At 32.8% G+C, this 12860-nt stretch overlaps 1 protein-coding gene across 1 annotated transcript in view; it reads left to right on the top strand.

Moving 5' to 3' along the window:
- The first annotated feature begins 3429 nt into the window (after positions 1-3429).
- Positions 3430-12860, top strand: part of LOC118196444 (uncharacterized) — a 90969-nt gene continuing 81538 nt past the window's right edge. The window contains exons 1-2 of the mRNA XM_035367894.2: positions 3430-3590; positions 11893-11933. Coding sequence (XP_035223785.1) covers positions 3447-3590; positions 11893-11933 — 185 coding nt within the window. The 5' untranslated portion in view covers positions 3430-3446. The remainder of the gene's footprint in view (positions 3591-11892; positions 11934-12860) is intronic.

Genomic DNA, 12860 nt, shown 5'->3' with positions numbered 1-12860 from the left:
TTCGAGCCCCTACTTGTTGAACGCATCTATAATGCATCTATTAGAAAACTGTCCACGTCAATATAGTGAAGTTGCTCAAAAATTGAAATCGTCATTTTATGTGGATAATTGTTTATCTAGTGTTTTTAGTATTGATGAACAGTTTATGTTTATTGAACATTCCAAATTAATCATGTCAAATGGATGTTTTAACTTGCGCGGTTTTGAAAGCAATGTGGCTGGTACAAATGTTGACAAACATTCAGGGGATACTTCCGTTTTGGGGGTAATTTGGAATTTGGATAATGATACGCTGAGGTGCTGCACAGACACAGATACATTGACCTGTGATACAAAAATCACAAAGAGGACAATTTTGGCAATTGTGCAGACAATTTTTGATCCTATTGGTTTAATAACGCCAACTACATTGCTTCCAAAACTGTTGTTGCAAAAATTGTGGAAAGTGAAAATTGCATGGGATGATGAATTGTCTCCGAATGATGTAAATATATTTTTGAACTGGTTTAAAGAACTTAATGTTTTGAAAGATGTTACTTTGCCTCGATACTTGTTTATCAATGACACGTCTGAACTACATGTATTTGTGGATGCTTGCAAGGGGGCGTATGCAGCGTGCGTCTTTGTTCGATCAATATTTAATTCTGAAGTAAAAATAAATCTCGTACGGGCGAAGTCTAGAGTATCGCCTTTGAAATCTTTAAGCATTCCTCGCTTAGAATTAATGGCCTGTTGTATAGGTTCTAGACTTGCAAATTCTATTATCAAAGCTCTCAGTTTGCCCGATTTAAAAGTTACCTTCTGGTCTGATTCAACCACTGCCCTTTGGTGGATAACAGAGCAAGGAAATTGGTCCGTTTTCGTCGAAAATAGGGTTAAAGAGATTCGAGAGTTGACGCGAGGTCATTCATGGAGACATATCCCAGGGAAACTAAATATTGCCGACTTGTTGTCGCGCGGATGTTTTGCGAAGCAAATGCTTCGGTCTAGATGGTGGGAAGGCCCCTTGTGGTTACGAGAAAGCCCTGAAAACTGGCCCACTGGTGAGATTATTTATTTGCATGAAGAAGTAGAATTGGAGAGGAAAAAGATAAAAAGAGTGAATATTGATCTATCAAAAGACGCACCCCCTTGGCATCGAATCAGTGTATCCAATTATGATAAAATGATTAGAGTATTTGCATGGATATTTAGATTTGTAAATAATTGTAAAGGTGGTTCTGAAAAGAATGGAAAGATTGAACTTTCACAGTATGAAATTGAAAATTCTGAGAAAAATTTAATTCGTTTGGTTCAAAATTATTATCTGACTGATAAGAAATCTTATAATTTTATTGAAACGCTCATTGATGATGATGGTATTCTAAGAGTTAAAACGAGAATACTAAATAGAGATGACTATGAATCTTTTCTGTATCCAATACTGTTACCAGAAAAATGTGATTTTACTAAGTTATTAATCAGAAATGTGCATAATAAGAACTGTCATGCTGGTCTTCAGATGATGCAATGCATATTACGAGAAAGATTTTGGATAGTCAGAGCTAGAAAGGCCATTAAAAATGTCCTCTTTAACTGTATCGTTTGTAAAAGATTTAAAACTAAGGCCATGTCAAGCGAACCGACACCTCTGCCGCCAGACCGAGTTACGGATTGTGCGCCATTTGAAATCATAGGGATTGATTTGGCCGGACCGCTGTTTTTAAAAAATGGAGGAAAGGTGTGGATCGCGCTGTTCACCTGCGCTGTGTACCGTGCCATTCACCTTGAACTCGTAAATTCTCTTTCTACTGATGCGTTTCTCCTGGCGCTTCGACGATTTGTTGCTAGGCGCGGACGCCCTAGAATAATCTATAGTGATAACGGGACAAATTTTCGGGGTGCGTCTAATGATTTATCAAAACTAAATTGGACTAAAGTAGTAAAGGAAACGGGAACTGAAAGTATAATCTGGAAATTTATTCCACCTACTGCAGCTTGGTGGGGTGGCTGGTGGGAGAGGTTGGTTCGTACAGTAAAAGAATTGTTAAAACGTACTTTAGGTAAAACAGTGTTATCATCTGAAGAACTTTGTACTATTATTTGTGATTGTGAAACTATAATTAATTCTAGACCCTTAACTTATGTTTCTGAAGATCCGCAAGAATTAGTACCTCTGACACCCGCCATGTTTCTTATCGAGAACAGAAATTCCAATGTTGAAGATCTTGATGAATTAAATTCGTCAAGTCTTAATAAGAGATTAAAGTATAGAACTAAATTGTTAAATGATCTGAGACAACGATTTAGAAAAGAATACCTTAGTCAACTGGTTCAAAAGCATAATGAAAAGCGATCTCGGGAACCTGTTGTAGGAGAAATAGTACTGATGGGGGATGATAACAGAAAACGTTTATTTTGGCCTTTAGCCCGAATTACAGAATTGATCCCTGGACGTGATGGAAAGATTCGTACGGTTAAACTTAAGACCCGGCATGGAATAGTTATACGACCAATACAACGCATCTTTCCTCTGGAGATACAGTCCAATGATAGAAACATAATTCCTGATAAGAAACTGGGTGCAGAGGAATCTAATTCTAGTGCTGGGTGTACGTTAAAAAAGAGTATTGCACCTGATAAAATGGTGATGCAACAATATTCCTCCTCTGGACGACTTGTAAAAGTTCCAAAAAGACTTGATCTTTTAAATAATGTTTGTTATGAGTTTGAGACTCAACCTGAGTCTCAAGGGGGGGGAGGATGTTGTGAAATGAACTGAAGTAATAACCGGCGCGAGGCGCTGCTGCTTGTGACGTCAGCCTGCGTGCTGAGTTTTTCGAATGTTTTACGTGTGGACGAACGAAAGCTGAGCTCGGAAGAGTGATACTGTTTTGATGGAAATAAAGAATGATTTATTAAGAATTTTTTTGTCTTTATTCATAATGCACCCAGCCTCGGGTAGAGGCAGGCCCGCAACTGAACGAACTGTTTTAAATATATTTGATTTATATATTTTCTGTGTTCTTCGTAACAGTTACCATGCGAAAGGATTTTGAGATGTTTTGAAGCCAGATAAATTTCAAAATATGGTTTGCCTTCTTTAAATACAATGATCCCTCTCGTGATGCACACAATCCTAAAACGACAGATGTTTTTTAAACCATAAATAAGCATCAATACTGAAAATTTTTTCCCAAAGATGAACGCATTATACAAATTTCCCTCTTTCTGCCTTGCAGTTACAGTTATTCTCTAACTAGCCTGTAAATGCATCTCATTCTTATTTCATTTATTAATTAATACTTCCAAAAATATATTTTATCCACAAATTTCATAAAATGTTTAAATATTTAAAATGCATATTTTTAAAATAAAAAAACTAATTTGATACATTGCGATAAAATTGCATTTTCCTTGTTCGCGTCGTCTGCTACAGGAACTGATAGAAGAAGACACAGACAGGAATGCCGTGTGACAAAATGGCAGCCAGTAGCGAAACTCAAATAAATTTGAAAACTTTACAACGAGTTGATTCTCGCATAGTAGAAATTATTGACAATGCGAGTCAAGTAGCTATATATAAATATGAAAGAAAACTGGAAAAATGGGTAATATATTCGTTTCTTATGTTAGGAAATGTTTCTTTAGGTTTGCGTTGTCGGTTGTCAAATTTGGATGCATTTGTACTTCGGTTCAAGTGTCTGATCAAACATTATCAGAGAATATTGACAAATATTCGTCAGTATGATGTATCTGAAATATTTCAGTGGAATAATCGCCCTTATGGATAATTTAGTTGCCGTTAAATATGAAATCGTTATGTCTGTGTTGTTATATTGAGTTTCATTTCTTTTTTAAAATGTATGCCGTGAAGACTTTGTATACTTTTAGTAGGACAAAAGAAAAAAAAAAAAAAAAAAAAAAAAAGACGCATTGATTTTCTTCAAAAATTGTTTAAAATTGGCTAAAATGTGAGGAAGGTGGGACTTTATTGATACAATATTTCTTCCGGAAAATTGTGTCTTGTGATGAACTATATCTAAATTTTTAATTTCTAACATAATGACAAAATTTTCATCATGTTAGTTATTAATGTTTTCTCTTTAGCTGCAAAAAATGTTACTAACGAAATAATTCGACATTTATATCTGAAATACTAATTTTGTAACGAAAATGAAGTAACATTTTTAACTACTTAGATGATTATTAAGATGTAAACCATTTTCTTCTTTTGGAACATCTTGATTCTTTCTCTTTTGTTAAATTGTAATTACATGGCAAAATATTCCTGTTAAATACATAAATAAATTTCAGTTCTTTGTGTTCCCAAATAATCACAAAAAAAAATGAAATTTGGATTAGTTTTGTGTATTATCAGCTACAGTAAAATATGTAAAGATATTATGTATTCGCTGAAGAGTGCTGAGTTCCTACTTTAATAAAATTGAAAGGAAATATTTATGTTAAATCTGTTTATTAAAGAAATGTGATTTATTTGAAACACAAATATTTTATGTTTTGAATATATTTTATAAATATTTTATATTTTTGAAAATTTACTTAACAAAATTTAAAAAATTGTATTATAATGATTGTAATGAATAAACTGAGCTATTTATTAAGAGGGAATGATTACTAAATTTTGCATGAATGTATTTCAGTAAAACCAAATTTTTCGTGCAGAATATTTGGATTTAAATTGCTTATTATTATTTTAAAAATATTGACTGAATTCAGTTTACCTTTAAAAAAAATACTTGTTTCTTGAATTTTAATTTTTTTTTTTTTTTCTTTTACTGCCTTAATCGCTTGTAGGTACTATTTCTTCTGTTTATGAATAATAATAATAATATATAAAGCATTTTATTAAACACAAAAAAATTTGTGAGAAGAAACAAAAATTTACTTTTTTACGATCAGTGGAACGAAAGTTAGCTATAAGACACATAAATCTATAGATTGACTGTATCACATGGTATTGATTTTTATATTTTATTTAGGAGTTATGCAGCAGAATTTGAGAGTTGCAGAGTTTGTGTCAAGTTGCAAAAAGTCATATGCTTAACCTGATTTTACTAAATGTTGAAATGGGAGAATAGGGTTGAATAATCAGGAAATAGTTTTTTTCATGTATATTTTATTTATTAAGTATGATTAACAATGTAATTTTCAGTCGGTATTTTTTCACATTTTTACAACATTGCATGCAAATATATATATATATATATATATATGTAAGATATAACAAAATGTGATGGCTGCTTTAAGAAATAATTGGGGTAAAAATACATTTATGGGTGCTCCTTGGTGGTTTTTGGTGGTACATGGACACCGAGTTTGTGCAATTCTTTGACTTGTTATTTTGGCTTTGTGTAGCAGCAGTTTTTTTGCCAAAAATCGCCAGTACAGAAATCCAAAATAAAAAATCAAAGAATTGCACAAACTAAGTATCCATGTACACATTGACCTATTTCCACTTAAAATAACATCAGGGAATTGCACAATTTAGGCATTCTGCACTCCTTTGACTTTGTCCATGTACACATTAATCTATATTCCCTTAAAAAGTCAAAGGAGCAGCCAGCAAAAAAATATATAATCTCGGTAAACTACTCTTTAAAACAAACATGAAAAAGGAAATTCATCTTAGCACTACATGAAAAGGAAATATCAACTGATCTTATTTACAAATTTCCATGTCTTCAGTCCAACAAAATTCCTTAGCAGCATCCAAAAACTTCTTAAAATTATCTGAACTAGAATCTGTATACTGGCATTGCCACATAAATTCACAAAAATAAAAGTAAAAAATATCCTCTGACGTTCGACCATACGCATTTCCTTTCTACAAACAGGACACTTATAATGCCTACTAAGTAAACCTTACACCAGTCAATTAATGCTTTTTTCCCTTTCATTTCAAGTCGTACAGAAATTTCAAATTAATCTTACCACATTCAGCCATTTTACTGTGTAAACCACAAAATAACCACTGTACATCTTATCCAAAATACGACACACAAATAAGCCTTTCCAAATCTTTTCCAATCAATCAAATTCACTGCAATCACGCAAACAATTACATCATAATAGGGTTTGCATAGCATTCAGCTACTCAGGTTACCATAAATGAAACAACAACTTATTGATAATCTAAGAGGCACCCTTAAATTTACTCTAACCAATAATTGGCAACCTTAAAATTAACAATTTTAGATTTTATGCTCTTTCCCCCTAAATTCATCTCTTCTCCCAAATTCGAAATCTTTCCATGTTACATAACAACCTAAAATTAACGAATCATAGCTTAGAGTACTTTCTGCATGTACTTGGTATAAATACCACTCACAAGTTAACTACGTCATCTTCGTTTCCCTAGCTTTTGCTCTGCCAACATCGTGCTGCTTTGCTTTGCTAAAATGCCTACTTTATATCTTTTAAAAAATCAATTTACACAGAAATTATCGTATTTTATTATGATTGGATAAATATCTACCAAGATCATTTAATATGCGGGAAAACAAAGATTGTGATACTTCAAGCTCAGTTGTGTTAACTGCATCATCATAGCTTTTACCTTCATGCCCTTGCATTCAGCTATGTCTACAGCCAGAAGTTAAAGTATCAGATTCCTACTATGCATTAAAATAGTACATATATAAACACAAAAATGTCAATATAAACTAATTTAATAAAGATGAAATGCAAGAAGAAATTTTAAGTCTGAAAAAGGCAACTAGAATTCACTGAATTTTTAAAAAAAATTTTTACTGTAGGAGAATGCAGATTCATGCGGTCCAAATAATGCATATGTTGGGTAACAATCAACATGTTGATTGCATTTATACTACACAATTAAACTTATCTTCTTCAGTGGTTCCACAGCCCATGATGAGCTTTGGCCTTCTTAAGAATTTCATTCCTGGCTGTTCTACTTTTAGTCTTCTAGTTAAAGACTTTTATGTTAGAGAAATCTCTTTTCAGACAGTTAGCCATCTGAATTTGAATCTCCTTCTCTACTGAACTTCTATTGGCTCATATGTGAATATTTTTTTATAGTTCTAATTTCAGGGATTTTAATTAGGTGACCAGCCAATGTTAGTCTCTAGATGCAGATAAAATGATAAATTATCAAACTGACAAAAAATTTAGGTTGCTTGGATATCTGTACATTCTGTAGATTTCTTCACTGGTTTTTTATATATATATATACATATATATAATACAGTCTAATTTACACAGCATTATTTTATAAATGAAAATCTTGCTGCTGTATTTTAAAAAATATACAAATTATTAAGGATGTTTTAAGAATATGATTTTAAAATTAAATAAAAGGAAAACTATTTCAGATATGACCAAACTTTTTATATTATTTTGAAGTAAAATTTATGGCATTATGTTCTGAATAAAGCATCATTTAAACGTCTGCTTAGGGCAAATGAACAAATTAAATTAATCCTCTTTAATTTATGATGACTGTATACAGTAACTCAAGTCTAATGCCATGAATGCAGTGTTCAGTATTTATTCTTAGTACTTTAAGGATTTGTGGCTTTTTCACATCAGTCATTGATTTCAAAGAACCACACAGAAAGTAATCTAAAGAAGTTAAATCACAACTTCTGGGACATTCTGTAGCAGTTACATTTTATGAAATTATCCTTTCACTGAACATTTTTGCAATGCATTAATAATCAATAGCAGTGTGATATATGGCAGTGTCTTGTTAAAACTACACATGTTCCAAATTTGGCTACAAAAAATTTATCATGAATTATTATCGCTTGCCAGTCACTGTAACTGCACCTGCCTCCTTGTTTTTTGGGAAAGAAAGCCCATTGATGCTGCTGTGCCATACACCACAACATACAATGACCTTTTCCAAATGTAAGGGCTGCATTTCTTATGGATTGTTTTTGCACCCAAAATTAGTTTTATTTGTTAACATACCAGTCAAGCAGAAATAAATTTCATCTAAGATGATGATATTTTGTCCAAAATCAACGTTCTTGAAGCGTGCATTTGGCCATGATGAATTGTCAGAGCATATAAAACACAAATAAAAATTAGTGACATTGATAACATTTTGTTTTAAAACCAGATCACTCTTATTAGAATATCCTTTATAAAAGAATATAAAAATAGACTAAAGTAATGCATTTTAAATAAACAAAGTCTTGTGACAGCTAATTTGGCTTCATCGGGACACAGCTGACAATGGAGATGGATGATTACAAAATAGATGCTGTTCTATGGCAATTTCTACCTTGACGTTAAAGGCTGAAAGTAGTTGGGGTGATCAGATTTGTCATTTTCACACTTTTGAGAGCGATATCTTACAAACATGAATTATTTGATTTTTTTCTAGTTGTGTAAAGTTGACAGAGCAGGCACACTCTTTTTACTTGCCACCTAAGTACCTGCATTTGTTGTCTTATTTGTGACTTGATGTATACATATCATGATACATACATACATACAATTCTTATATCAGCACTAGGTTTAAATGTATTCCCCATGTCTGTGATGCCTCACTTTTCTTGTAAATCTTAGAACTTACATTATATGATCAGAAACTCAACATTATTTGCTTCTGTGTCAGATCCTCAATCAAGTGAGATAATAGTTTCTCCATGTATGAAAGCAGCCCCAGCTTTCGTTTTGGTACTTCAGCACTGCCACCTCTTTAATGCTTTCAACATGAACTTCAGTATCATATTCACTGTTGAAATAAACTTATTATATTCTGAGCTGTTGCTGGTATAATTTTCTCATCTTCTATCATAAATTATTTTCAACTTTTCTTTTAAAGAAATAGCAGATTTTTGTTTCTTGAGATTTATTATGAGTGTATCAGTTTTTCATTTCAAATCCATTTTAAGGGTAATAAACAATGAATGCTAGTAATGGCAAAGAAATAACTAAACTAATTTGTGCTAATATTATTTGAATGTAAAAGGTACATGTCGTGGAAAGTCGGAATTATTTATGTAGTCCTTATTTGTAAGTCAATGTGAATGTGAATTTGACCAAGTTTTAAAATTAAATTTAGCAAGCTTTTATACACTTGTGTGCAAAAATAAGAGAATTTTCAAATTATGTTGATATTTATAAAAACTATTCAACCAGAGGTATTAATTATGCCGCTGAAGAATTATGCAAATATACAGAGTCGAATACATAAGCATACAACTGCTTACAAGCATACATGCATCTGCAGACCTGTGATTGTAGAGGGGATATAAACATACAAGGATTTTTTTTAAGATTTGTGTGCTTGTTCTCCTTCACAATATTCGCTGTATTTTTCACAAGAGTTCGGTAAACCTTATAAGGTATCAGGTAAAATAAGTAATCACAAACATATGGAATGAGATGTAGAATTGTTGGTAGATTGGAGGCGGGCTAATCACAAGTGCAGGTGGCTGCAGAGCTCAAGGTAACACCAAATGTCGTTTACAGTTTGCAGAAACAGTTTCAGACCACTGAATTCATATAAAAAAGACCTGGATAAGATTAACCAAGATCCACAGTAATGCACTTTTTACAGATGAGTCAAGATTCAGCTTGTACACCGATTCTTGTCATACTTGTATATGGAGAAAGCCTGGAACATGATACCATCAGGGAAAAGAATCATTACAGTGTTGGAGCTGTAATTGTTCAGGCAGGCATTATGTTGGATGGCCATACACCTCTGCATGTGTATGACAAAAGCTTCCTGACTGCTATGAGGTATGGACAGGAAGTCTTAGAGCCTTGTGCTTGATTTTTCATGCACTTAGTCCACAGTTCCTGTTACTGGACAATGATGCTCATCTATATAGGGCTCAGCTGGTCGATGATTACGTGGAAAATGAAGGTATTTGCCGCATGGATTAGTCAGCCAAATCTCCTGACGTTAACCCTATAGAACAGCGGTTCTCAACTTTTTGACTTACACTAAACTAAAATTGAAAAACTTTAGTACCACCACTGCAAAGTACTACTACCACCACCATGCTTGAACAAAGCTCAGATCACATAAATTTACAAGTGCTAGAGTTAAAAACTCAATCAAGATGTTGGGTTTTTAATTTTTGGATTTAATAGTTAAAAATACTTTGCTTCTTTGCGTACCACCAGTGGTAAATGTACCACTGGTTGAGAACCTTTGCGATAGAGGGGATGCTCTTGAGAGTACAATTTCATCTGGCCATCCACTTCCGAGAACCATACTGGAGTTGAAAATTGCCTTGCTGCAAGAGTGGAATTGACTGCCAAAGAGTTTTCTCAACTGCCTCCTGTCGAATCGGCCTTCATGCTACGTGACCTGCCTGGTTATGAGGACCTTGCACCAAATTGACTCATTTCACAGTATCACAAGTTCAATATCACAGTGTGGATTTTGGATATCCCTGCTCTATGAGTTTTACTAATACAGTCAAAAGTCTTTAATCCGTACTTGTTGGGACTTCAGCGATTCCGGATTATAGATCATCAGTTTAAATCTCGTAAGATGGCATGCAGAAATTATAAAATTAAAAATATGAAACCGTAATTTATGAAATAAAGTGCAATTATGATCTAAAGGGTATCAAAATTTACAAAAAAAAAGCTTAATATTTATTTGTTTACTTTATTAAACATTTCTTTCAACGTGCACATGCGTAAAACATACACTACGCATAGTTGAAATTAGAAAATTGCAACCAGAAAACTATTTGATGTGTATTCATGATATTTATAATGACAAAGAATTTGATTTAAATCATATCACAGATGGAATACATCGAGATGAAATACTACATTTAGTAAGGAATTATAAGCCGAATAAAATAAAAACATCTGCCCTGCAGATAAAGATAGTGCTGACAGATCAACTTCCAGTTCATTGCGTGCGGCGACGTCTCCCATCGCAAAGCAGCATAAAATTGATAAACAGATTTCGGAATGGTTAGAGAAACAAAGGATATGCCTTTATCCATATTTTGCAGCAATTCCACTTTTTGTTTGGTGGACATTGAAACATACTTTTGCTTTGTAAATCCTATGGTAGCTCCAGAGTCGGAAATTCTTTTTGACATAATCGGAAGTTCAAGCTTACTTTTATAAAATTCCTCTAACAATCTGCAACAAATAATAAGCCGTATCCAATTAGAAGATTAAGGAACAACGCAATCTGCAACATTAACTGAAATAGATAATTAGATAATTTTAGCTTAGCTTATACAGTCTGTTATGCATTAAACGCACATGCGTAAATGCATATGTGCATTTGTAAATGTATTATGTGCATGCGTAAATGCATATGTGCATTTGTAAAGGTATTATGTGCATGCGTAAATGCATATGTGCATTTGTAAAGGTATTATGTGCATGCGTAAATGCATAATGCGTTTAGAAATAATGCATAATGCGTGCAGAAAATTTGTAGCTTTGAGGTCCGGATTAAAGACTTGCCTGTAATCATGCATACATAAAATGATTTTTGAATGGTACATCGCTTTCTCTTTTATAAATGTATGATTATACTAAATTTTATTAAATTCTGTTCTCCTTTTTTTTATCTTTTTCAGAAATTTAACATTATTATGTGCAAGGTATGAAAATCTTGGTTGAAAATCGTTGAGATTTTAAACATAGAATAGCAGTTTGAAAAAAAAAAGAATAATAAGTCTGGGATGTATAGAACATGAAAAATGTATGAAATTGAAAATATGTTGTGGGCAAAAGTATAAAGTCGGAATTGTAACTATAAAAACTGAATTAGTATAAAAAAGTAATTAAGCGAATTTAGTGCTCTGCAAAGTAATATACCGAGTTACCTTTCGGCAAAGTAGTATATAGACTATATTTTTAGCAAATTTTCAAATGAATTTAGAAAATAAGTTTTTTTGGCATTTTAATTCTGATTTTTCATTTTAGGAAGGTACTGATATTGAAGGAACATTGTTCTTATACAGGAGGTAAGGTTTTTGGATTATACATTTTTCTGCATTTTTATGATTTATAAATGGTTGCGTAGATTTTCAGTGCAATGTTCTTATATTATTAGCCCAAATGCACTTTTAGTCTCAAAATGGGATTTTGCATCGTCTACTATAAACAGCTGTATCATTTTTCATATAGTTGCTACCAAATATTATCATCCTATATTATTTTTAAGGAAATTAAATAATGAAGAATCTATGAGGTATGTAATGTTCCTTGCTCTGTGAAAAAATGTCGGTACCTGGGACCATCAAATTTTGAAATAACATAGTCCTCCACCTGAATATGTACACTTGGAAACCCACATTTTATGTTTCATATTTTTCTAACTTAATTTTTTTTATAAAAAAACTCAACAATTTACTCACAGAACAACTCAACAGAAATCATTTTTATCTCTAGCTCATGAGAGTGTGTGTCTGGAATTCTCACAAAATCAAAATATTTAAGAGCAGCATCTTTAGGCTGTTTTTAAAAACTGTGTGTAATTTTTGCTTTTGAGTAAAATTTTATGTGGCATGTGTACCAAGAACATGATGTTTATTGAATAAATTTAGTACATAAAATGTTAAGAATAAAAAGACAAAAGTATTGCAAGCCATCTTACTAAGAAAACTGAACATTGATATGATGAATTGAGAAAAGACTGAAAAAAAAAATAGAAAAATGTATAGCAACACTTAACACTGCTTCAGGAATTCTAAACATGTGCTGCCCTCAGGGGCTCACTTTTGTGAGTACGGGTGTGGCAATCCCGAGGTACCCTAGCCCTTCAGGGGATCATCTTCTTGATGAGACGGGTGTCATGATCCTGGAGCCCCAGTGATCTGTCCTCTTTTCCGTCTCCTTTCCTCTTGGCTGGAACTTTTTCCCTTCCCTTCTCCCTTGTGGTTTCTCTCTAC

The sequence above is a fragment of the Stegodyphus dumicola genome, chromosome 5 (genome assembly GCF_044657685.1).
Source record: "Stegodyphus dumicola isolate Sdum_Otavi_A_Nest chromosome 5, ASM4465768v1".
NCBI lineage: Eukaryota > Metazoa > Arthropoda > Arachnida > Araneae > Eresidae > Stegodyphus > Stegodyphus dumicola.
This window is presented reverse-complemented; position numbering and strand designations above follow the sequence as displayed.